Source organism: Echeneis naucrates, chromosome 1 (genome assembly GCF_900963305.1).
Source record: "Echeneis naucrates chromosome 1, fEcheNa1.1, whole genome shotgun sequence".
Classification (NCBI taxonomy): Eukaryota; Metazoa; Chordata; class Actinopteri; order Carangiformes; family Echeneidae; genus Echeneis; species Echeneis naucrates.
In genome coordinates, this window is record NC_042511.1 from 21,271,333 (window position 1) to 21,298,566 (window position 27,234).

At 39.7% G+C, this 27,234-nt stretch overlaps 4 protein-coding genes across 4 annotated transcripts; all 4 read right to left on the reverse strand.

Annotated features, from left to right (window-relative positions):
• Nucleotides 1–331: 331 nt before the first annotated feature.
• On the reverse strand, nt 332–5,605 carry LOC115047969 (synaptogyrin-3-like). The gene is made up of 4 exons (XM_029509242.1): nt 5,501–5,605; nt 3,223–3,457; nt 2,083–2,228; nt 332–559 (listed from the first exon to the last, which is right to left on the reverse strand). The coding sequence occupies exons 1-4, from the start codon at nt 5,603–5,605 to the stop codon at nt 332–334; spliced, it is 714 nt and encodes a 237-aa protein (XP_029365102.1).
• Nucleotides 5,606–6,871: 1,266 nt separating this feature from the next.
• Nucleotides 6,872–12,195, reverse strand: LOC115042884 (protein disulfide-isomerase-like). Its single transcript, XM_029501097.1, has 11 exons — nt 12,015–12,195; nt 11,652–11,852; nt 10,264–10,385; nt 10,040–10,177; nt 9,487–9,594; nt 8,511–8,636; nt 7,880–8,077; nt 7,690–7,810; nt 7,325–7,506; nt 7,068–7,157; nt 6,872–6,955 (listed from the first exon to the last, which is right to left on the reverse strand). Exons 1-11 carry the CDS (start codon nt 12,193–12,195, stop codon nt 6,872–6,874), a joined length of 1,551 nt encoding a protein of 516 aa, XP_029356957.1.
• A 1,197-nt stretch (nt 12,196–13,392) lies between these two features.
• On the reverse strand, nt 13,393–17,359 carry LOC115046722 (lipopolysaccharide-induced tumor necrosis factor-alpha factor homolog). The gene is made up of 5 exons (XM_029507284.1): nt 17,288–17,359; nt 15,616–15,781; nt 15,023–15,130; nt 14,670–14,877; nt 13,393–14,574 (listed from the first exon to the last, which is right to left on the reverse strand). The coding sequence occupies exons 2-5, from the start codon at nt 15,752–15,754 to the stop codon at nt 14,469–14,471; spliced, it is 561 nt and encodes a 186-aa protein (XP_029363144.1). The 5' UTR covers nt 15,755–15,781; nt 17,288–17,359; the 3' UTR covers nt 13,393–14,468.
• Nucleotides 17,360–19,679: 2,320 nt separating this feature from the next.
• LOC115049983 (protein disulfide-isomerase-like) lies at nt 19,680–25,344 on the reverse strand. The gene is made up of 11 exons (XM_029512666.1): nt 24,986–25,344; nt 24,080–24,286; nt 23,292–23,425; nt 23,073–23,210; nt 22,396–22,512; nt 22,174–22,299; nt 21,852–22,046; nt 20,600–20,720; nt 20,202–20,380; nt 19,910–20,098; nt 19,680–19,816 (listed from the first exon to the last, which is right to left on the reverse strand). The coding sequence occupies exons 1-11, from the start codon at nt 25,323–25,325 to the stop codon at nt 19,760–19,762; spliced, it is 1,803 nt and encodes a 600-aa protein (XP_029368526.1). The 5' UTR covers nt 25,326–25,344; the 3' UTR covers nt 19,680–19,759.
• Nucleotides 25,345–27,234: the final 1,890 nt, after the last annotated feature.

Consider the following 27,234-nt stretch of genomic DNA (forward strand, 5'->3'; position numbering starts at 1 on the left):
TCTATGTTAATCTCACCATATGAACATGCAGTCAAGGTGTGTGTGTGTGTGTGTCTATTTGTGTGTCCTTCCAGGTGCATATATATATATATATATATATATATATATATATCTCCAGGTGTGAGTGCATACGATATTCTTGACACAGAGATAGAGAGAATTACAACAAACTAAGCTGAGCCAGCAGTTGCCATGGTGAAAATGGATCATACATCACGTGACGCAGAATCTTGCCCATCCCAGGAGAGGATGGGAAAGCAACTAAAGAGCGAGGTGGGAAGTTGTTCGTGCCGTGTTGTACAACTTACACCGTCTCTTTCTTTATCTGTCTCTAGAAGGCCGGAGCCATGGGTCTCTGCTGTGTAAGTTTCTGGGGGTCCAGGGTTTCAGTGAAGGGTGGGGCTTGATAGGGGTTGGTGGTTACTATGGTAGCGCCGTTGGCGATGGGGTATGGTGTAGCTCGAGCATTGCCAGGAGCGGGCTCCAGGTGTTGCCATGTGAACAAATTTGAGTTGCTGCCGGTTAAGAAGCGTCGCAGTGCGCTCAGCGTCAGTACGGCCTGTTAGTAACACACACACATAAATATGGATGTTAGCAAAGGCTGTTAGTTCAACAGATTTGTTATCATTACAAACGCTGATTACTGTTTGACACTTTCTCACTGCAGACTAATGTTGAAGAGCCAGAGGGAAAAATTTGTTTAACACCATTCAGTTTGTAGTGGACATGAGCAAAAATAAATGAAATTAATTTACTAATGTGCTGTACTCCAGTACGAGTACTGGAGTACTAACCCTAACCCTTCACGTGCTAGTGTTACCAAAAAAAAAGAAAAAAAGAAATCCAACCACCACCACTTTAATCAGGTGGTACCACAGTGCAGCTTTTTAAGAACTGTGTGTGAACTGTGTAAGAATATATATTTTTTTCTCTATGGCTCAATGGTGATTACTGTTGTTGCATTTGATGTAGTATCACAACACATCTGCTTAGCCAATTATAATCAGCAGGGCTAGAGTGCATTGACCTTGAAACTGCAGTTGTTATTATCCATCTGAGCAGAGATTAAGCTCCAGAAACCTGTCTCCAAAGTGAATGGAGAACAGTTACACCATGTTTTGATAACTTCCTGTTCCTGCATTAGAAAAGTGCGCATTTGCACATTTTGGGTGGAAGTGCAGTGACGCAAACGGGAGAGGAGGACAGAAGAATGGCCGTGACCCCCACCTGGAATGTACTCTTAAAAGCAATTTAGGATTGTACTTCTATGAAGCTGGACTCATAATTCATCAGCACAGAGACGAATGTATCTCTGACTTTGAGTAAAGTATATATCAAACTCCAAAAATGCTGCATCCTCCATTTCCCATAATGCATCTGTACATTTCAGCCTCCCTGCTTGGTGAACCCATTCAAAGCCCAGACCAAATTAACAAAAGTGATGTCCTTCAGGACATTTTCTCAGAATATAGACACTGAACGAACGTTTTCACTTAATCTGTAAAACTGGTAGACTGCCACAAAAAGTGCACAAAGTCTAAAGAAAGCGTATTTCATATTTTGTCACATGCTATCAATTCTCTACAGAAGATTTTTGGAATAATTTACCGCAGGAGTTTTTGGCATTGGCTCGAAGCTCATCGCATCTAGCATCAATTTCAGTATATCATATGATTTTAAGCATTCAGATCCCATTTAACTGTAGAGATCGATATGATACAAATATTTCTTTTTCTATGCTGTGGTATCAGTATCAATCATCGTGCCCAGTGTTAATCTGTCTAATCAAACACTATGACAGGGTGCTTAAGGGCGCATCTGCCTGAATGCCTTGATTCAGGTGTGTGATTGTGTGTGACTAAAGAGACCGTAGTGGGGTGTCCTAAGTAGCAGCCTCTGCTTGTCCTCCATGAAGGAAATGCTCTTAACTATTTCCATAGCCAGCAGACACTGATAACCCTGAAACATATACACACTCATGATGATGATAATAATTGACAAATAATTAACGATGAAGACAGACACACATGAATATATACACAGACAGAAGGCAGGTGTCCACACAGTTATAAGAATACAGACCCAGGTGAGGATGGAGAAGAAGCAGAAAGCGATGGTGGCTCTGGCAGCATCAGAGCCTTGGGCCAATGGCAGCTCGTCTGGAGAGGTTGCCTGCCACTGATTAGCCAGAAAACAGAAGCCCACAAACCACAGGAAGCTGGCGAGGCCTGGAGGAGGGAGGAGGGGGCTGTTAAACCTTTAGTCCTGACAGACATCTGGTGTATTTTCATAATTATATAAAACAATTGGAATTTAAAAGAAAAACATAACGCTTCATTGTAAAAGGCTTGAAACTACTGACTGAGACTATAATCTTTGGGAAAAATATTCACTGAGATGTTGGTTGATTTTCTCAAAAGCTTCTCGACAATCTGGCTTCTTTTAGAAACCAGAGGAGTGAGTTTTTATCCAGTCAGTGATCTGAACCAAATTTAATGGTAAGTAATCAAATCGTTTTCACTCAAAATCACAACTGCCAACCTCATAATGGCACCAGAGGGAAAGTCAGGGGATCACCAAAGTTATAATCCAGTCAATTCAGTTAAATTTAATAATATCAGGGGAAATACATTTGATCACAATCACGGGTGTCCTGCAGGCAAATTTATAAGTTAATCAACTTTTCTTTAAGATCTTACTGTTATCTTAAAAATGTAGTGGAGAATTAAACGTCAGAGCAGTGGGGTTAAGCGTATTCACATTTTAACTGAAACATCAAATCAGGTTTAGAAATATGGCCAAAATGTGAAATTTATGTTAAACTGAGAAAAATTATGTGGAGGACAATTCGACTAGGCAGAGAATATCTTATTTTGAATTTTCATATTCCCTGGGTATGGTTAATCATTTGAAAAACCTTTAGTAGCCATCAATTCAGTATACATCATGGATCCATGAAAACTAAAAGGCTGACGGATGTCAGGACATATAAACACATAAAACCATAATGTAATTATGAATCTTCGTTTGTGATTTCATGCAGCTTTTCTTACTGTTAAACAGAGCCATTTAGGATAAGCTCATTGGCTTCATGGTATTGATATTGTAAATTTTTGTTTTTTAATTTTACTGGATTTGCTTTACCTCTTTCAGTATTTAATGCATCTCATATACGGTTTTGCTATTTGATGTTATGAGTCTGTGATGCTTGTTTGGTTGTACCAGAAAAGACGAGGTCCAGCAGGACGGCACGTCTCCTGTCCCTGATGCTGCTGATAGTTGGGAAGTAAACGTCCAGGATCATGAAACAGATGCTGCCAAGGAAACAGGCCACACCGACAGTAACACCGTAGTTACAGGCATCAGCGTTGTTGTTGAAGACGCAGAGCAGACGTTCGCTGCCGATGTTGATGTAGCCCTCATTCACGATGCAGCTGAACACCACTATGGAGAAAACCTGCAGGGGAAAACACACAGGCTGGTTTATTATCTGACAGGTAAAGGAGAATGAACTCACACTGGTGTATGAATGCCTTTCATTCCTCATACATGCCACACAAACACACTCAGCAGGACAAACGATGGTGCTGTGAGTCTGAATGAGAGACTGTGTCAAATATGTTTCTCTTTAATAATCATGTCAGAGATTTTAGTTCACCTGAGTTAGAAAAAAAACCAAAAAAAAAAAACTAACGTAACATCACCTGTTTCACCTGTCAGTGATATATATGTAGCTGTGCACAGACCTGAAAAATAAACTGGTGATGCTGCAGAACAAGTAGTTATGAATCTCTGTTCGTGTGGTGAAATGGAGATTTTAAATTTCACTGGGCAAAATGTTACTTTTTAATAAAATCAGCGTGCCGGCTGAAATATAAAAGCTACCATGTGAAGTTTTTGCTATGAAGCTAAAGTTTTAGTAACATGCGAGTAACATGCAGCATGGCACACAGTCAATGCACAAACAAACAAAAAACTCTTTTAAAGGTATTACTATTATATTTTAACAGAAGGTCGATGTAATAATCCTGCATAGGTTCAGGAGCAGTCACTTTTCATATTCCTGTATATTGTTCTTTAATGTTGTAAATCACCCAAAACTATTTGTAGTCAATCAAATTAGCCCCAAATAATTGTCACACTAAAGGGGTTTCTCACATTGCCCAGTCAGTTATATTTTAACAGGAGGTCGATGTAATAATCCTGCATAGGTTCAGGAGCAGTCACTTTTCATATTCCTGTATATTGTTCTTTAATGTTGTAAATCACTCAAAACTATTTGTAGTCAATCAAATTAGCCCAAAATAATTGTCACACTAAAGGGGTTTCTCACATTGCCCAGTCAGTTATTCTGATTTGCCCTAAACTATAACTGCATTTGCTTCATGGTCATGGACCAAGGACAGTAAACAAAGCCCAGCTATCTGACCACTGGGAGATATGAGCACTTCGGGTGAACTGATCCTTTTAAGACATTTTGTAACTCAGGTCCTGAAAATGGTACATGGAACTCTAAAAAATGTATGACATGTAAAACACCTGCAGAATAAATTACAGTGAAGGACTGTATGCAAAACAAAAATGGAAACATTATAGGTTTCTCTATTAGAGCGGAAATAATTAGCAGATGAATTGATAATAAATGAAACTAATGAAACTATTAGATACTTGATAACTAAGTTTTGCTGCTTTTGTTCATCTCATGTAAAAAGAAAAAAAAAATATTCCTTCACAAACCAAACAATTTTTGCTATTTCATCGAGCTAAAAATAAATTGAGAAAATATCAGGGAAATACATGAAGAAAATAAACATTAGTTTCAGCTCTAATGTCAGCTCTAATGTCTATTTACAGCTATTCATTGTAGAGCTATGTCCATGAAACACTGTTAAATACAAAGCCTTGTCACATTTGAAATATCTGATTTTCTTATCTGAAGTGCCTCCTTGTGTCTCTCTGTTTATGACACTTAGACTGCTTTGTTTCAAAAACAAATGGCAAATCTCTCCTGACAAATCCAATTGAACTGAATTAGGAGACACAGTCAGATGTGCTTGATGTGCATCTGTTAACTTGCCATTTTCTCCTTTAAAACAAAATTGCTGCTGGTTCTCTCAGTGCACATTAAACACTGTGTGGTGACTCACAGCTGCACAGCATCACTGAGATGTGTTATTGTCTGATTGGGGGCATTTCAATCTAAAGCTTCCACAGCAGCTCATCCCAGACACAACGAGCCCCCCTTCCAGATAAACACATAAAGACCAGCCTCTGCTGCTGTAGCTGCATCAATAAAATCATTTCTGAGATGATGATCACAGCAGAGCTTGGAGCCAGAAATGAAACTGGTGATTTCTGTAAATCCAAACCTGAACTGATGAAATCAGGGGAGAGGGACTCAACGATACAAAGAGAATATGAATGGGAGAGAGGGGGGTGGGGGGACAGGTAGGCCCCTCCGGCGATGATCACCGACACACTGCAGAGGAGGCCGACTTACCCACGACAGCAGCCTGAGGATGGTCCGGGGATGCGTGAAGAATGCTACCGGGTCGAAGGCGAGGGTCCCGGCCTTCCCGGCGCCGTACGCGCCCGCTGGCTCCATCCCTCCGGGGTTAATGCAGCCCGACGCCCGCCGACAGAACGAGAGGAGACGGTGAGAGAGCAGCGCGCAGCTGCGGCGTCCTCTTCCCTCCTCCTCCTCATCTTCATCATCCTCTTCATCATTCCTCCATCTCCTCCTCCGAGTGAAGTCACAGCGCGTCAGGGACAGCAGATCAGCCTGCAGACGGAGCTGGGAACGATCATTACGGGTACATTTTAAATCCAGTTCGGTTCTTTCCGGATCTTGATTGGGGTTGGGGGCTTTTAGTCTATATGCTTCAGTCTGAATTTCCCTCCATAAAATGGTGCCATCAGTGCTGCAGAAATTAGAACAGCTGTATTCAGGCATGTATCAACAATCATGTCATTATGTATGGTCTAATCGGAACTTTAGAAATGAAATGTTTTTAGATAAAAGACTTTTTCATGTAAAAAGTGGCCTAAACAAAAGTCAATGGCTCATGCCCAAGCCCCTCCACTCCCTCTGGAAGTTAGCACTTGCCATATTAATATTCATTCATTAATTAATTCATTCATCTTCTACTTCTTATATGTTCCTGGGTAGCGGGCGCTGCTGAAGCCAATCCCAGCTCACATTGGGTAAGGGCGGGACACACCCTGGACAGGTCACCAGTCCATCACAGGGCCAATACTTAGAGACAGACAGAGACCAACAACCACTCACCGTCACACTCAGACCTACAGACAATTTAGAGTCACCAATTAACCCAAACATGATGTCTTTGGAGTACCCTGAGGAAACCCAAACAGGCACAGGGAGAACATGCAGACTCCACACAGAAAGGCCCCCAGTCCAGAAACCACACTGAACCGACCTTCTTATTGTGGGGCAACAGCACTAACCACAAACTGACATATATGTTTTGGTTAATTGGTGGCTCTAAATTGTCCTCAGATGTGTGAAGTGTGTTGGCCTGACAATCAGCTGGGATTGGCTGCAGCCTGATGCATCAGTCAGGCTCTATACTTCATTGGTTCTTCAATCTTTTTAGCACATTTGTTGTAACGTAGTCCAAATCATCATATATATGATTCAACTTAGAATTTCTACGACGAACACAACAAACACAGAAATACAGTGAAGTTAAAGGAAATAAAAACCTTTTAACCGTCAGAGGTTTCAACTAAAGACTTTATTTGGTTGGATCAGATCAGTGGTTGATGACAGCATGTGACCTGATCCAGGTTTGGAAAGGATTGACTAAAAGATATCACATGCACACACACTGCTTTCTTTGTTCTTGTATTAAAGCTCATCTTTGGTTTGGTTGGCTTTATTTGCCTCTTCAGCTTTAATGGCTTCAATGTACTTCCTCCGGTCTTCATCCTCCTGGAGACACAAAGGAGAGAAGTGTATTTATAACACAGAGAATAGGGAAGACGTCAAACACACACACACAGTCGCATCAAAGTCAAACTGTAACACCAGTGAGGCGACTTACCTTAATTCTTTCTTTTTTGGCTTTTTCCATCTCTTTTTCTATGAACTTAACCAGATCCTTCAACTTCCGGTTTCCAGTGTAAACCACCACCTGGTGACACACAGCACAGATCACATACTGAACATTAACAACCTTGATACTAAGGTAACACGTTATCCAATAATTTCTTATACACATCACAGATATATCGCAGTGTGTATAGTTTGTTATGTTACCAGTCAAATTATTTAATATCTGGATATTGTTATCCTTCATACCCTTTCAGCATGCAGGGCAGGAAAAAGGCAGAGCGATGGGTAGGATCTCTGCATGGACATGTTGATGTCATTGGCTGAGGCATCAATGCGAGCGACGACCACGTCCTCTTGCTCCTTGAAGGCCTCAGCTAGTTCCTCCCACAGCGGGAACAGGGCTCGGGACTCTCGACTGTAGGGAAGATCTGAAGTACACACAGCAAGTACAATTTAAGATGCTTTTCTTTTGTGCAGGTTTTGTGTGGGTTTGTACAGGTAACATGCATGAGCAGGTATTAAACAATGACCTGGAAGCTTGAATTTGTAGATTTGAAGCTTCAACAACATCTCAAAGTGAAGAAATGAAAAACAAAATTGCATTTACATACAGAATAGGACAAAAACTGTCTTGTCAGGGTTAAAGGTGACTTTCTCCAGAGTCATTCCCACCAGCTCTTTCACCGGCTTTTTGTCCCATCCCTCTGGTATTGGCTCACTCTGCATCTTAGGCTGCACAGAAAGACTTCATACATATCAGGACGACCTTTGATCCATGTTTCTGTCAGGAATGTAAGCTACCTTAGCCTTGCCTTCCAGGTAGGACTGACAGAATGTTTTTATGGTGTCCACGTCCAGAGTGTCAGACGGCAGGTGGTATGACACATGGTCCGTCAGGTTAACCAGCCGAATGAGAGGTGCTTCAAAATCACGTACTCGGAAGTACTCCATCAGCCTGCCATTACGGGGCTCATCCACATTAACCAACACAAACAAAATCTGAATATGCACACAGACACACACACACACAGATGCAGAGTTGATGTACTGTTAAGCATATCTTGAATATAAAATGCATAAAAAGTAGTCTGTTTGTATTGAAATCTATGGGAACTTGGCCTTACCTCTACTATTTCTACCAGAGTAGAAGTTTTCTGAATGAGTTTATGCCCCCCACCCACCCCACTTATTCAAGACATCATGATGTTTATTTTGGTCTCATTTAGAGGGAAATAGATAATAAAACAAGGTATGCATAATGCCGTTACTACATTGTGATTGTTGACTATCTGAAAACCAGGATAGAGTCCAGAGCAGGTCAGAACCACCCTCACTCCACACCACCCTCTGTATGAATTGCAAACAGAAGCTCACAAACCACCAGCTTACATCCAATACTATATGCACTGCAGAGATGTGTGTGTGTTTGTACCTTCAACCTGAAAGCCTCAGCAGCGCTTTTAAAGGCAGAGTAGATCTCACTGATGTCTGCAGAGCTTTTGTTAACAAACAGGAGGGCATGATTCAACACAGGTGAGGTTAAGATCTGAGTGACAGTCTGCAAGAGATGGAATAACATTCATAAACTCAGGCCACATCATAGACTGTATCTAAAAATATCACTCACACACAGGACATAGAGTGATATGACAGCAACCTATTTGTTGCCATTTCAGGTTTCCACACAGTGAGAGCAAGAGACAAATATTTCATAATCAATATTTTGACTTTTTGTTGTTGTTGTTGTTAATGATATAATGTAAACTACAGTTGTATGGAAAAGCAGATTGCACATTTGTTGATTTGAAGGGAAGGAAATAAAACCCCAGCTACAATCAGACTTTAAGTTAAGTTAAGTTAAGTTAAAAAAATAAGCATCAACTGTTTAACAGTTGGGGGAAACAAAGAGGATTTTGCTGACTGCAAATGTTTCATGGTCAGTAAATCCAACAATGTGGAGATACAGATACTGTGTAAGTCCATGGAATAATAGGAGGAATGTTTTTAATGAAAGGCTAAATATAAATGTTAATTTTCACTTTAAAAATCATAAAAATTTGTCTTTTACTTTTACTTACAACTACATAGGCAGCTAAGAAAGTTAAGTTTGCAGTTTTAAAGACTTGTGTGTATATGTTTAAAAGTTGGCTTTAAAAGTCCAATGGGAAAGAAATGATAAAATGTGCATCAAAACCTCTAAAACCTCTTGTGCTGCATGATTATTTTCCTCTGCTGTTTCATATGTTCTAAACACTCAATAGAAAATCCCCACATACGGTTACAGTCTCACAATCTCAGTAGATTTAGCCTCCAAAAAAAACAAAAAAACAAACTGAAATCTATCAGCAGCCTGCAGTAGAATAGTCACTGTGTGTGTGGAAATATAATGTTATGATCTATGACTGAACCTCTCCGGTGTATTCAGTGACTGGCTCCATCTGGTAGACAGTGATAAAGATGATCAGCTCCTCTTTAGATGTCTGAGACGTCATTTTATAAGCCTGGATGAGTTCAGACTGCAGCAGACACACAAACACAATCACATACACACAGGTGAACTACAGGTCTTAAACAACTTTATACCACCTTATGCATGATGGTCAAATGATTCAAACCATAAATCTCATATTCTGTCTCAACTACTTTTTGTCTTAGTAATAATGTGAATATGTATGTTTTTAAAGTGATGTGTTTCAAGACAGAAATCTTCTTTGGTCTGTTACAGCTGAGTACAGTTGAGCACGTTTAACATTTCACTGACGTAATTACTCAATCAAGACAATACAGCAGATTAATCAATAAAGAAAATAATTGTTGCCTGCAGCCCTGGTAATCAGCTAGTATTTTTTATACATCTTTATGTGTATTTCTGTTTTAATTGTTCTTTTCAAAGGTGATATTTTTGTAATTTTGTTTTTTCTATAATTGCCACAGTAATGTTATACACAATGTGTGAATTACCTTTTTGAGCAGCAGGACAACATCGTGTGTTAGACCATATTTACTGATAACTTCATTGTTCTGTGTCACAACAAAGTTAATGTCAGGGAGGTCGATGGCTGCTGAGTAAAACACCTGGATACTAGCTTGGTCCAGATCCTACATACAGGCAGACCAAGAATATATTTTGTTAAACTTCACTACACCAGTGAGAAGAAAATGTATATGAAATAGATGATTTTCACCTTAAAAAATCCAACCACCGTCAGCTCCTCTAAGGCCTCTGATTGGCTATCAGTGATTATGTCAGCAGCAGATCCTGCTCTCCGCTTCAGCCAGGTCAAGATGGATGCCGAAGTCTGAGGCACTGAATTAAAATCCAAGAAAACAAATAAATTCCCCTTCAATATTTTATCCAATCTGAAAAGAAATCAACTATTTCTTGCATATGAATTTTCCTCTGTAGAATTATAGTCTGTCTATGTAGCAAGTGATGGTTAGTATAGCTTTGTCTTTTTTATTTTTCCCTATGACTAAAAGATATTCATATGGTTGTATTACCAGGCATTTTTAGCCTGTCATGTATATTAATCCACTATGAGTGTTTAAGACAGCTTTATGTAAAATTCTACAAATGTTTTGATTCCTTAATTATTCATTAGGCAAGGCAAGGCAATTTTATATGTATAGCACAATTAGCACAATACACTAAAAAAAATCATACATAGAAAATGCATTTCAACAAGAAAGAAAGAAAAAAGAAATGACACCAGTAAAAGACAATTATAGGAATTAGAATGATTAAAAGCATTAAAGTGATATATTAAAACTAAGTAAAAGCTGCAGTGAATAATAACGTTTTCAAGCCTGATTTAAATGGGTTAATAGTTGGTGCAGACCTCAGGTGTGCAGGGAGGTTGTTCCACAGGTGAGGAGCATAATAACTGAAAGCTGCTTCACTTTGTTTGGTCCTGATTCTGGGAACACACAGTGAACCTGTCCTAGATGACCTGAGGGGTCTGGATACTTCATTAGAGTTAATAAGTCTAGAATATATTTTGGTCCCAGACCATTTAGTGATTTGTAGACCAACAGTAAGATTTTAAAGTCTAAGTCAGTGTAGTGATCTGAGGACTGGTGTAATATGGTCCATTTTCCTGGTGTTTGTCAGGATTCTTGCAGCAGCATTCTGGATCAACTGTAGTTGTCTAATAGATTTTTTGTTTTGGCCAGTAAAGACACCATTACAATAGTCCAATTTACTGAAAATAAATGCATGACCAAGTTTTTCCATGTATTCTTCAGACAGAAATTCCTTAACTCTGGCTATATTTTTCAGGTGGTAATAAGCAGATTTGCCAATGAGCTTTAAATGGTTGTTAATTATTATGGTTGTTATTATTATGGCATTATTGAACGGACCACAGATTAGTTTAGTTTAGCTCTGAATGGCTCATCTGATGTTTTTAAGCAAGGAAATAACAGTGAGCAACCTCACACCTTTGATTTCGTTGAAAATTTTCAAACTGTCTGAAATCAGGTGACTTGATCAGGTTTTTAGTTTTGGGGGGGATAATAATGATAATAATTAGCATTTGGAAATAAGAATATATAATTTATCACCAGCGCAGACCAGGGCAGGGCACAGGGTTTTGTTTATCTCCATCGATATAGAGCCTGATCGTCGGGGGACCTGTCGCATTAAGATCTTTGGCCAGGTCCTTCTCCTTTGTCACATCGATGACTGCCAGTTTGACCTCTGACCCCTGAAGTTCTGCAGCAGCACCTTCAAAGGCTGCTGATACATGAGGACCTTCAGCAGAGAGAGGAGCATCTAAACACAAACAAAACAACAAACACACAACAGCAAGTGAGTACCAACAATGACATGATGACTATGCTGCAGTGTGAGGTGAGTATTTCGCTTTTTGAGGCAGTAAACCATTTAATCACTCGTATGTTGTGATTCAGTTGAATATCTCAGTGTGTAACTTACAGAAATGCACCAGGAGCTGCTTGTGTTTTCTCAGTGCCCTGTTGAAATTTGCCTTTTTCAGCTGTAAAACTCCACCCTGCTCGGGGAGGGATTTATCTCCAGGTTGGTCATGCTGTGTGTCAGAGGCGACAAACACACAGAGGCAGAAGGCCGTCACCCCCAGCAGTGACACACTCCTCATGATGGTTCACCGACAATGTAAGAAATTGAACACTGCAACGAGCCTGACATGAAAGTATGAAGGGAGTGGCGAAAGGAAGGGCTGATGTGTGTGTGTGTGTGTGTGTGTTTGTGTTTGTGTGTCTGTGCTGAGCTGGTACTTGCAAATACTTTTGTTATCTGCCGACTGGACCCACCAGTCTGTCGCTGATTAACTTTCCTATCTAAGCCCTGCTGTATTGCTGCTATTGGCTGCTGTTCATATCACCTATATTACTAATATCTAAATGCCCTTTGGTGCTGTACTGTTGGCCTCAACAAGGTCAAAATGGAGCCATAAATTCAAACACTCACTAATACGTATGCAACACACACACATACACGTATCCAACATAACTCACCCATTTGTACAATTGTAACGATACACAGCTTTGTCTGTGTAATAAGACCACTTTTATCTTCCTGTCAACAAGATAGAATTATACATAATACAACATTTTGATTCAACCACATTAAAAAGTCCAACTCTGCAATGATGCTGACTGTTAGACACCACTGACAGGTCTAAAAGGTTCATTAACTACTATAGTTTAATTCATCCTCAACCGTCAGCAGCTTGAATTACAGTGTACGTCAAGTCTAGTTTAACAATTTAATGAATATGTTTAAGTCAAGTGAGAAGATTGTACTGTCATACATTCTGCCTGGTGAATATGAAGCCAAGCTACAGAGTGACTTGTCCTGTCAAAAGGTAACAAATCTCCAGCACCTATAAAGTTCTGATTTGATCTGATTTCTTTAAACTGTAAATAATGTGACAGTCACAGTGCAAATTTAAAAATCCACCATTTTGTCCTGGCTTTTCATTAGAGTGTTTTGTTCTATTTCATGAGTTCTATTCATGTATTAATGTTTGTTTATGTCATGTTTTAAGCACTCTATGTTGATGTTATATAAGAATCTCTTCACTGTGTACATTTTTGTGCAATACTATTTATTTATGACTATTTATGTATGATCTTACAAATTTTTCAGTTTGTGTTTGTGTTTCCCTCTGTATCTCTCTTAGTGGTATGTTAAGCTGAGCATTTTTGTATTTAACAAATTAATACAGTGCAGAGACTGGTGTCTCCTCATGTGTAACATTTGGAAGAGTTTAGCATTTTCTCTTAGAAAAACACTGAAAAGGGATGCAATGACAAAAAGGCACTTAATAACATTTTGAACAATAAATATAAAATTTAATCAGCTTCATTGACAATAACAATTGTGTGTTTCTCATTCATCATAGCAATTTAAAGAACTGTAATTATATTTATGTTAGTATGAAGAATTGAGGTTTTCCATTTTGTGCCTCTTTCGTCATTATAAAACCATAACAGCCTTGTTCACTGTGTCAAGAATTGACTGGTGTAAACAAATTAAAACATTTGTTTTTGTCTGGTCGCTATGAAAAGTTCTGTTAAGAATTTTGCGTGTCAGCGGGGCTATTGGGTAAAAAACATTTGCTATCATTTGGATCATAAATTGTTTTTAAAGATGCTTCACCCCGGCTCAGGGCACCTCACTTCCTGTAGGCTACTGTTGAATTGTCTGCACACAGACACATGCAGTCTTCAGGGGAGGCTTATTCACAATAATACCTGTGTGGGATCATGGGAGCTTTTAAAAACGTAGTGCAGAAAGTATAAATTACATTGATATGTTTTCCAGCGGGATTGGATTAGATTAGCAAAGAAAAACAAGTCTGATGGTCATATCTCATATTCATTCCCCCATGTTATTAGTTGGTAAACATTAGCATTAGTTATATCTCCATTTAAAAAGAAAAATTGTGTTGTTTTTTCATATAGGAAATATAGTCATTCGAAAACAAACAGACCAAAAACAACCAACAATTAAATCCCTAACTAAGTCCCAATATATATATATATATATATATATATGGACTTATAGGGACCCCCCATTTTGGCATAAACGTCCCATCAGTCTCAGTTGTAGTAAAATGCTGCTGTATGCATGAGAATGGATGGATTGAACATACATAAAAAAATTAACACTGCACCTACCCACCTCCACAATATTGACTTACAAAAGCACAAAGTATTTTGCCAAAGTTGTCTTCTATTTATGTTAGAAATGCGTGTGATCTATCTATCTATCTATCTATCTATCCATCTATCTATCTAATTTAAGCTGATGCATAATTATTTATCCTCATTGTGACAAATGTTTTGGTGTTATAATATTTTGGGTGCCCTGGGGACAACAGGAGGCTTATCCGTCCTGACAGTGTCATCTTGTGTATACGTGCAGATGGTTTCCACACCGTGGGCAGGAGTGATGTGCTTCATGTAGTCTATGTATCATGAGTGGGATCAGACAGAAACCACAGACCAACCTGAAACACACACACACAAATGCAGAATGTAGTTAAAGTTCACAGTTCGCTCAAGCTTTGACAGCACTCTGAAATAAATATTATTTGCGTCTCACCCCATCAGTGTGAGAAGGACACACAGAAACCAGGCGGTCGCCCCAGGCACGTATGTTACTTTAGTGGTGACAGTGTGGCGGCAGTATGGGCAGCATATTAAACCGGGGCTGTCTCTCAGACACATCAATGAGATGGGAACAGGCGCTGGCTGAGTCACTACTACCACTGGCTGATTTTGTCTGCTGTTGACAGCTGAACTCACACCCACTGGGTTACAGACGCCGCAGCAGAGATGGAGGGCCATATCAGGGGGATACAGGGACATGGAGGGAAGCAAATTAAATGTTATCACCTGCTCGATTACATTATATTTATGCAATTTAGGTTAATTATTTCTGCGTGGTCCTTGTACCTTGTGTATGTAGATGGATTATAGTTCCAGGGTTTTGGGGAGGTGGACTCATAGCAGCTGGTACAGACACTGGGGTCAGGACAGGGAATGGATTTGGCTCGATTGTAACTAGTGAAAAAGAAATATTCCAATATAAATGTATTTTTCTCTGTCTTCACACTGTTCTTCAGATTTTCATCCACATTAAAATACCTTAAAGTACAACAGAAAACTAGAAGTCTTTTTTGTCCTCCTACTTTGAGGATACCTGTTTACTTAGTTCATATTCAACCCATTAAAAGTCCTTTTTGGCCCTTCCTGCTTACTGTAATCATGTACAGTTAATGACAATGGCTACACTGTGAAATCCACCATAATATCATTTCAAATGTATTTACTTTGTGTAATGATTTCAGCTTTTTACTATACACAAACTAAACAGGTTCAACTATTCTGTTTACAGAACTATCTACAGAAAGCTTGTAAAAGGCCAAACCAAAGAGAAATAGGAGATTTCACAGGCACCTCCGTCACTGTGGGACTATGCTCCTCAATGTCTGATGAGCTGTAAAGGAAAATAGAGAAAGCAGGGGCGTAGTGAGATGTTATCTTACCTGCTTCTCCATAGGTGGGGGGAGGCGTGGAGCGAGAGGAGAGGGAGGCGTCGTATGAGGGGGGAGGTGGGATATTTACTCCTGCTGTGGTCAGAGGAGGAGGGTGGAGACTGGCCTCTTCATATGAAGGGGGTTCCATCAGGAGATCGTCCAGTCAAACAGGACACTGGGGCCACAATGGAAGGACGGACAGAGATGCAGATGAAGTCAGTGAAGATGGACAGAGAGGAATTTAAACAAGTTCCTTTTAAGTAAATTGCTGTGTTTGATCGGCTCTTTGACTGAATTGGCCGGTTTGATAATATACATCTAAACATGAGGAGATGGAAATCTGCAGATGGACTATGACAAAGTCATGCAACAACCTACCTGTGACGTGAACAATGAAAAAGTGTAGGCTACTGAAGAAAACTTGTGCTGCTTCAAAGAACGGTTGGTGACAGCAAATATTTATTTGATTTAGTGACTTTTTTTCTGCTTTAACTAGAGTTAATTTCATAACTTTGTATGAAATAACATAAACCTTTTGCTGAGTTCTACATCTCTATCAGATAGTTTTTAATAAATATATAATTTCTGGTATCTATCTCGGAAATTAAACAATCTGAGAGGGAAAGATGAAGATGAAGGAGATGCATTTGCTGCATGTCTGCATCAAAGTTAGTTTCTTGCAGTACATAAACAAGTGTCTCCATGCAGGAATCCAACAGCTGCAGATTACAGATAACATCAAAAATGTTACAATGCAACAAACACACTGGAAATGACAGCAAGGCACTAGATGCTGTAGTTATACAGTTAAAATAAAACCAATGCATAGCAATTCCACGTTGCTTGATAAAACGCTGTCCTCTCTTCAGGGCCTACTGTTTTTCAGTGAGTGGTGTAAATGAAGTGCGCTGAGCTGGCACTACCATCTCATTTTAATTACCAACTGGTTATACACCTTCTATGATAACAGCCCATTTTGTGTGTCTGTGTGTATGTTGACATTGCTGGCAGAAGGAGAAGTTGGCTCATTCAGTTTTTAGTAATGTGAACATTTCAGCTTCTAGCCTTTCTGTCATAGTGCCTCCTGTCTTCTCAGACAGAGACACACACATAAGCTTGCTGAACAGTCACAAGTCTGAACTTTCATCTGAAGAGTCGAGGTTTAAAGTAACACACAAAAACACACACTTTACAACAATACAGTGTAGTTAGTTTCTCTACCTAAGTTAACTGACCCAAACTTTTAGGCCAACATTTTAAAACACACAGTATTTACCTTTACAATGGTATTTCACACGCTATCAACATTGTACAGTTCACATACACACAGTAGGTTCAAAACCACACAAATCACATAATATGACACATAACACTGAACAAACAAATAATCCTGGATCTACTCCACCTCACATCTATGTATTTCACACCAATATGTCATCTAACACCAGCTGTATCAGTCACTGAACACACCTGCTGAATACAGCCAAGTCATTCTGGCTCACATGGGACTTTTCTCTTACGTAAACAAGACATCATTCGAGCCCTGGTTTCTAACCCAAACTTGTGTAAACTGGCTTCCACTGTACACAAACTCAAAACACCACTTGCACAGACTAGCACATGTCCTTTTTCGTTAATTAAACAGCGTGTTGTGTGAGATGTAGAGGAGCAGTGGTCTTACCTTGGACAAATGAGGAAACTCTGCCGATAATAGGAAACACGTACCATGTTGGTGACAGCCGTGACATCACAGCCTGCCGAACCCGTTTTCCTCTGGAATTAGAAACATTCACTTCCCACAGCCTGCAAAACAACCCTTCCTATATGTTTCCATCACACGGACTCACACTCTTGCTCCAACCTGCCTCCTAAGGTCAAACTCAATCTCTGGTGGCTTGTTTGCAGTGTCAATACCAAAACATGATTTAGGGCCCATCTGTTTATTTATTTGTTTGTGAATTTAAGACAGTTGATAGTTACATAATAAGTTGTGTTCAGGAATTTTAAATGAAGCTGAAATGGAGCTAAAATTTCCTTGTTTTTAAATTGAGGCCAAATCATTTAGACTAAGAAAAATCTGAGCTGACATGAGAGGAACAGGAAACTACAGATAAAACAACTGCATCTATGTTCACAATGACTTCATCAGCCACACCTCAATGGGCCAATCATGTGGCAGCAGTGTAATGTAAATATAGACTCATACAGACAAGGGTCTTCGAATCTCAGACCTTGACTGCAGTTTGATTTGAGTGTTTCTGCAGCTGCTGATCTTGGATTTTCACAGTTTTTACTCAGAAAGATGTGAAAACAAAAGCATCCAGTGAGCAGCAGAAATGCTGTTGGGGAGAGTCAGAGGAGAATGGACGGACTGGACTGGTTGGAGAGGACAAGAAGACACAAACAACTCAGATAACTCCTGTTTACAGCTGGGCTGAAAAGAGAAAACCTCTCAGGATTATCAATATGTCAAATGTTGAAGTGGATGAGTTACAGCAGCAGAAGACCACGTCAGGTTTTCGCTCCTGACTCCAATCTAGACAGGAGCAGAAACCTGAGGCTGCAGAGGGAACAGGCTCATTACAACCAGACAAGACGATGAGAGGAGAATGTGGCCTGGTTTGATGATCGTCCATCTGTGCCCAGGAGGAGGACAGCAGGGTCACAGCACAAATCGACTCACTTCCAGCCTCTTAATATCAATCAGGGGTGGTTTGAATGAAATTTGTCCAGTCTTGTTGGTGACTGCGCTTCTATTCATGACCTCACATCTTCACTTTGCTGCCTCCAGCATGAAAAGGCTCCATGTCACGAAGGAAATACCATCTCTAACTGATTTCACTGTTCACTTCCCAGAAACCTCTGGGATTTGGTAGAACAGGAGGCTGAATGTGCAGCTGCCAAATCAACCCTAAGCCTTACCCATGTCAACAAAGAAATAAAGCTCAAAGTTCAAGAAATTGTCATCATCAACATCAAGAAGAATGGTGAGCAGAGAAATTAACTGGTAATAGTACAGTCTTTGGAGTAAAGTGCTCAGTGAGTTATCATGACTTCACTGAAGCCTTATACTTTTAATATTAATGCTTAAAATGCTTAAAAGTTTCTTTTCATGATTAGATTTACACCAATGAGCCAATTCAACGCCAACATTGTCTTTTGAATTCCAGTTTTTTCCTAAGCTGAGATATAAAGGTATGTTTGAATGAAAAGCAAACGTTAGCATCACAAAACGACAATGTCCAGAAATGATATTATCATTAGAAATAATATAGAAATATGCAGTAATAATATGATCGTGAAATCTGTACACACAATAATACATTATAAATCACAGTAAATCCCTGATGAAGTTTACAATGCTCAGATTATTTTTCAGGTGTTTTATTTAGCCAACACCCAGTGAAGGAAGTGGGGTAAAAAGTGGAAACTCCCGGTGGTATAATTACTCCCAAAACCCAATTTAGCACTAGTTAAGCAGTAGTTATTTAAGCATATCTGAACATTCTTTTCTTCCCAGACATTTATGATGCACAGAGGAGTATTTTATAAAAACTTTGCTCTATTGCCATCTAGACTAGACTCTTATCAGTTTGTATCGTGGTGCTCATACAAAATCACTTTTTGTTAAATATAATGGCTGTTTTTTATTATTATTATTTCAATAAACCATCTCTTCTAAGGGTTAGGGTTATGGTCTAAATATGTCCTAAAGTATGTTGTCAGGCCATATTCGTAGGCACCTCCATCCTTGTTTAAGTCTGTTTTTATAATGTCACTCAGGATTGACAAACATGACTTTGGGTCTATCTATCAATCTGCTTCCTCTTCTTTCTTTCTTTATAAACATTTTGACTGATAAATAAATCATAAATCATCAATAAATCAAATAGATCATGGATCTATTCTTTCCACACTGTTGAAGACTAATATATGCAATATATTATTAAGACAAAGGTTTAACTATTTTACAAAACATTTCTGTATTCATTCAGGAAAAAAAGGTTTAGAGCCAATCAAGAGTTTACATAAACGTTAACCTGGTTTAAAGCCAATTAAGAGAGTCACAACAGATTTAAACCCAAATTAATTTTATTAAGAAAAAAAAGAAAAGAAAGATGCTAGGTTGCTCCTAATTGAAACCAAAGAGACATCACAGCTCATCTTTAGATGTTTGGTCAGTTATTACCTCTGCAGACTCGTCAGTATCCTGAAACAGAGAAATATCTGTAGATGGGAGCACCGTGGGCAAATACAAATTATTTTACTGGCAAATAGCAAAAGTAGCAGCAACAATACAAACCTTGCTATCATCACCAGTGGTGTCATCATCCTCTTTAGAATCATCTCCTTCCTTGTCCTCTTTGTCTTCATCCTCATCCTCAGCTTCCTCATCTTCATCCTCCTTACTTTCCTCTGCAGGCATCACTCCTCCATCATCCAGAAATTTAGACATCATCTCCAGATCTCTTTTCCCTGTGTAGTCAACCGCCTGGCAGCAGGAGAGAGAAATAATAGGCTGATGATGATGATGTGCGTGTGTGTGTGTGTGTGTGTGTGTGTGTGTGTGTGTGTGCGCGCGCGCGCACACGTACCTCTTTGCCACCAGCTGGGTAATATTTCAGTGTGGGGAATCCCTGGATTGTAAGGGATTCCACCTCGTTGGCTGTGGCGTCCATCTTGGCGATGATGATGTCAACATGGTCGGCGTACTTTTCACCCAGTTGATCCCAGATGGGAGCTAGTTCCTTACAGTGTCCACACCATGGAGCATCTGTGTACACCCAAAGTTATTAACCACAGGCCCTTTAGAAAATGCATCATTTATCAACAGCAGTTTGTTTATACAGTGCAAATGTTTTTCCTCAGAGACTCACTGAGGAGACTCAGAGAACAATTAAATCATCATTTCACATGATAACTACTGATTTTACATAAATACTGATTGGCTCCAATTACATTAACTTTTACAGTGGACTACACTCAAACTTACAAAACTCCACAAAGACGTTTTTGGTTGGGTCCAGGGCGACAGACTCAAAGTTCTTCCCCACCAGGACTTTGACTGGTCCTTTGTTCCAGTCCTCTGGGATCTCCTCTGTGCGATAGTAAGGCTGTACCACAAAACGGGACAAGTTAGCAGCTTGAACTCAATGGTGGAAGTGAAGGACATTCTTTTTGGAGTGCCAGTTTTACAGTTTCAAAACAATAATAATCCACAGTAAAAGTCAAAGAAGTATTATCATCAAAATGTACTTAAAGTGTCTAAGAAAAAACACAAATTCTGGAGTGCAGTGCAAGTCACTCATAACTTTGTTAGACTAAGACTGATGTAGGTTATCTGCTTCAATCAAGTGCTGACATCTTCAGGGTCACAGGATGAATGTGAGGGGTTGCTGGATGGTTAAAAGCAGCGGTCCCCAACGCCCGGGCCGCACAGAAAGAATAAAGAACCTACATTATTTATGTTTTATTTATTATCTGAATCTGAACTATGTTTTATTTTGAAAAATGACCGGATTCTCTCCGTTACATCCGTCTATGACTCACTCTTGACGCATGTCAAGACGCTTGTCTCGGTCACGTGATACGTTACGGCTAAAATTAAACCCGGAAGATGACAGTTTCTTTGTGAAAGGGAAAAGGCCCAGTGAGGAGACAGAAGAAGAACCTGTGACTTCCATGAAATGAAAGCTGCATTTAGGTTCGGGGTTAGGGTGCAGAGAGGATGTTACTCATGTTACGTTGTTGGCGCGATGTTATGAGGACGCTGCTAATAAAGTTGCATACGAGTGCACAGCGGATTTATATTTATTAGGATGTTTCGAAAATAGCACAGTTTTTATGCCGATCGTATCGCATCACACCTTAAAGGTCGGCCTGTGGAAATATTGTCTGACATTAAACTGGTCCGTGGCGCAAAAAAAGTTGGGGACAATCTGTTTTTTTTGTTGTTGTTGTTGTTGTTGTTTTTTTTGTTTGTTTGTTTGTTTGTTTTGTTTTTTTTTTAAAGAACCATCTGAGAAGTTTGAAGAGGAAGTTACTGTTCAGTGAAAATATCTGCTTATAAATATCTGTGACAAGAAGTCAAAACTCCAAAGTTTTTTTTTTTTTTTATCACTTGTCTCAAAGTGTGTTTGAACTATATTGAGTCATTTATGATCTTATAATCCGTTATTTTTAATCTTAAACAGTAAAAAGCTAAAAGAGTTGGATTTGAAACTGGTGTTTTTTGTCTTCATCACCTTGGCAGTGCCCGTGAACACTTCCTGGCACATCTGCCGCAGTGAGTCTTCTGTGAGATCTCCTTTGGCGATGCTGAACTTCTTCTCTGTGTCCATGTCGATGATGCGTACGGTGGGGGCGTCGCTCTTGGACACGCCAAAGTATTTAAGCACGTGAGGCAGGTCGTCCATCACGTCGATTACAATGAATAACATCTGGACAGGGCACACACACGCACACAGAACAAGATGAGGTTAAGTTATGTTTTAGGTCTTTTTATGTGACTGGCTTATTTTCAAAGAGGGTTATTTTCACATACACAGACAGACATCTAACTGTTACCTTGCCCTTGAACTCTTTGGCAACAGCCCAGGATTTTTCCACGAAGGCCTTTTCTCTCTCCACAGTGGAGTTGATGAACAGCAGACTGTGCAAGTGGATTTTGGAGGAGAAGATCTTGTCTGCATTCTGATAACACACACACACATAGATTAATACACTCTACACATACATTTTTAACATTTTCTTGGAGTGTGAATATGTGCAAGTAATGGTGTTTTTTACCTCTTTGCTGAATCGGATGATCAGCTCCATGCTGTTTTCCTGGATGAAGCTGGTGAGATTTCTTTTGTCCAGCTTCTCCTCATCTGACAGAACAAAGTCTGCTCTGCCATCATCAAACTAGCAAAAAAAAACAAAGCAGGTTAGTTGTCTTCCCAAAGTTGATCTCAACTTTAGTCTTGTTCTGGATTCCTCTCTTTATGTCTTTTCTCCACATTATGGAACTTCATGGAAACCTAATTTTTGCCTTTCTTACCAATATTTACAATTCTTACCTTTCTGTAGTTATTAAATAACTGCAGGTGAATTACTATATTTCATTATATTTTTCTTCAGTTTTCACACAGTTTTATCAAATAAACGGTCAATTTATTACTCAGATAAAAACAAGTGCCACAGTATAAATAATCAATACAATTTTCCAAGTCTTTAGTTTTACCATCTATTTGATGCCAAGTCTTAGGTCTAGTCAACACCTAACCCAATTCTTGTCATTATAAATTAAACCCCAATCTGAAAGTTTCAAGACAAGAAGAGCATCAGCAAAACATTTTCATTCTTCTACACGTCTAACAGGAAAATACTGCATGATTCTGAGCACTAGATGGCAGCACAGCTGTGATGGTTGAGGATCTCTGCGGCTTTCAGAAGACTGCCTCAGTATCAGTTGACGCTCAAACCTTTTTGAAGAGGACCACTGAGTTGGTCTTCACTTCATACTTCTGGAAAACCTCAGGAGTTGTTGTCACGCCAAACTCTGTGTCCGTCACATCGAAGGCAACCTCCTTAAACACCTTCGCCGCCTCACTCTCCAGGGTCTGATGTAAATAAATTCACGTTAGAAATATATTTCATCAGCTCTTGGTCATATTGGATAAGTGAAGATAAATGAAACGCACATCAAAAAAGCCAACAACAGTGATGTTATGGGCATCGATGAACTGGGCTGCAGACTTTGTAGACTCCAGCACTTCGGCACCGGGGCCGGTACGACGTTTCATCCATTTGATTATTCCGTCGGCTGACCTCTTACCTTTACAAGCACAAACAAAAACAATAATTTCAGCTGCTTTAACATACTATCTAATATTTGGAATATTTAGATAACAGGAAAGCACAAGTGATGTTGAAGCAGCAACATATAAAAATATAAAAATTTATGGTCATACTAACATGTCGTACAGATATTTCACTGTCATGATTGTGTTTTATGAGGTACTACGGCTTTACATCACAATACTGTCGATATACAGTAGAAGCAGAAAACTTCAACAGCTGAGTTTTATAGAACAGCTTACAGACACAGTAAGAATATTAGCTCTTCTAAAGATCATTCCTTTAAAAACTGAATAGCCTGGACTGTTTCTTTGCATATGAATTAGCATTAAGGTTTTTGAGTTTTGGACAGTGCTGGGCTGAAGGCAGTGAGGACGTTCAAACACACACACACACACTGTGAACCACTTTACTAAAGTAGTTCACAGTTGAATGAGTTGATGAATGATTGAGAGATGTAAATGCACATGTTTTCCTAATATCAGGTTTAGGCTAGGGTGAGGTAAGGGTGAGGTAAAGGTGAGATAAGGGCGCGGTAAGGGTGAGAATACGGTTACAGTAGGGGGCTAGAGAATTTTTGCCAAGGGTGATGGTGGATACAGTTCACACCAGTGTAGAAGTGTGTGTGTACCAGTGTAGGTGATGGGCTGTTTGCGTTGTCCATTGATGAACAGAATCAGAGTGGGGAATCCTCCGACATCAAACTCATCAGACAGCTCCCTCTCCTCAGTGGCGTCCACTTTGGCCAAACGTATAGCCAGTTCCTCTGCTTTCAGCTTCCCAGCAGCCTCTGCATACTGCGGCTCCAGCTGCTTACAGTGGCCACACCAGGGAGCATCTGCACACACAAACACACTTTCATACTTTGCATGAGGCTGAAAGAGATCCTGAAACCTGAGAGCGCAGTATTAACCAAAGCAGCTCCTATTCTGTCTGCTGCTATCAGCAGCACATGTGCAGGTACACATGGAAATAAGCTGCTGATAGCAAATGTGGCAGTTGAATGTGGCCTTTATACCCCTGCTGCTGCTGCCGAGTTCCTCTGTGGGAGAGTTAGACCAGGAGAACACCTGGACCAGAGGGGCCACGTGTGCTGTATACACATGCATGTGCATGTTTTTTATGATAATGCTGACTTGATACAGGCAAACAGAACAAAACCCACATAAACCTTCTGACATTTTTACCATTAACTGAAACTGCTGAACTCACAAACATTTATTCAGCTAGTCCCACAGCTTCCAGCAGTAAACCATAGGCTTCTGCAATTGAGTTTATGATTCAGTATGTATGTGTTCCCAGGATCTCACTCTCAGAAAAGACATCATCTCCTTTAAGAAATACACCCTATTTGTGTGATAGTATCATGTCATAACAGAAAATGATCCTCAACATATATCGTGACTACTATTTGTGCTGAACAAACAGAAATGTCTAAAAGAAAACAAACAGATGGGATTAACATGTTTGGAAGAATCTAGTTTCACCAATATTGGGAAAACAATCTATGTCATTTATATATGTAGTGATTACTTACAGAACTCCACCAGCAAATATTGATTCTCGCTCAGAGCCCGGTCAAAGTTGTTGATGTGGAGAACCATCACATCTTTCTCCTCCTCAATCTCTGTGGTTTTCTCCTTTGGTGCCTCCTCTGTTTCCTCTGACATCTCTTCTGAAACCTCCTCTGTTGACTCCTTGGATGTCTCCTCCTGGTTCTGGTCTGAGTCGCTGGCCTGGACGCAGGAGGCCCACAGCAGCAGGCCCAGCAGAGTTATGGACAAAAGCGTGTGCGTCCTCATGTTGAGCTTCTGTTGCAGGAGCCTCCGCTCAGGTGTGGGCACCTTCAGTGCTTGTGTCACTGAAAGTTTGTACATTTATGTGTCTAATGGAGAGAGTGTGTGTCAAAATGTTACTGGCTTTGCTGCTCATCCAATCAGGACTTGGAAATGTCTTCATATTTCAACCAATCACACGGTGCCCTGTATAGACAAAAACAGACAAACTGGCTGATCAGCTGTGAAGGGCGCAGGACTCTTCACATGTACATGTAATCATGTCTTCTCTGCTCCCTTCTGACCATTTTTATTTTGTATCATAGTTTTTTGTTAGAGCCCATCACTCAACAGACAAGAAGTGACCTCAAACCTTCACTCTTTTCTCTGGGCCTGATCAGACCCTCATTTACATGCTCTTTCTTCTCACCTGCACTTTATCATCTTATCTTTGTTGAGTTAAACAATGGCGCTTCACTTTCACCTCTCCATCCTCTCTCTCCCACTTCCTTTCAAATTTTTACTCTAGCTAACAGAGGAGGAAGCTGGTCTAGATTTTATGTCAGGCTTTCAAAATAAAATTAACATTTTGTGGTTATTTGGAGATGACATTGTTAGTGCATTGTCAGCAGATTCACTGTCTGTATTTAAAGCATTGCCCCCCCCCCCACCATACTAAGTCTCCGATAGTGTAGGAGTATTGGATTTTCTCTTGTACCATATGCACATTTGGATCATATCATATGTGTGTGGTCAAAGGGCTATAAATGGTAAAAGTAATTTTAAAAGTAAAAAAGTAAGTACTGAAAGAAGCTTCTCATCCATGTTGCCATTGAAACTTACATTTTAACAATATTTAAAAAGAAATATTCCTTCAGTCATGTTGCTGCACTAGAATCAAACAAGCAGTAACTTTGGACTTCAAAGTTGAGTCAAAAGGATTTTTATTAACATATTTTCTTTATATTGACAAAAGTTTATTATTTAAGAAATGAATTCATTCATATTTTTATAAACAATTTTCACTTAGTATGTACAACTTAGAATAAAAATAGTAAGAACATTTTGTACTTTAAGTTGTACAAACCAAACCATCAGCAACTGAGAAAATATGAAATTAAGATAATGATTGAGATGAATAATTTTTGAATAATTTTAAAGATTGCGGTTTTATGTATTTTAAAGTATTCTAACCATTATTACATATACTCCTGTAAATGACCTAAATACTCCATTCCTGTAGCTACCAGGTTACCAACTGCTGTTGCGCATGAATGCAGCAAGGCACATTAAAGGTATTTCTACTACATACTTGGCTCTTTGTCGAAATTCACTATTACAACTGCAACAGCATCTTTCATTTAACTGGTGATTCTACAACATAAACATAAACATCCAATATCTTTCTTCATAGTTAGTGATTCTTTTGGGAAGTGAATGGTTCAGATAGATCAAAGTTACTAAGGCGCTGCTGAATGATTTAAATTATGTTTTTGAGAGCTGTGGAAGACCGACATCTCAGAGACACAAAATGAAAACTATCTTTATGACTGGAGACAATCATGGGTGACTCACAAAATGTGAAAACAAACAGGAGAAAATGTGAAGAGTACTTAGCTGTTATTTTTCTTTAACAAGTGTGCATCAACTCTACGTCGTCTGTCCCATCACGTATTCAATGCGTCATACGTGTGTTCTCCGTCAGTGTGTGTGTGAGCTCGGGGTTTGGATCCCAGTTTGCCAGCAAGTCACTAAAATCTGGCTGATTGTTGTCAAGGGCATGCGTGCTGTGGTGTGTGTGGGCATTATATTGCACGTGTGCACTAGCGTCTGCAGGTGTGGCGTCCTGTGCAGATGTGTCACTGTTTGTGTGTGTGATGTCAGGTATGTTACTGAAACTGCCCAGAGAGCAGCAGGAGATCGGCTCAGTCCAGAAACTGAGGGGGAGGTGCCGCTTGATCATCGGTTGCCCGCGGCCTTCACTGGGGCCCCTGTGGTTGAACAGTTCAGC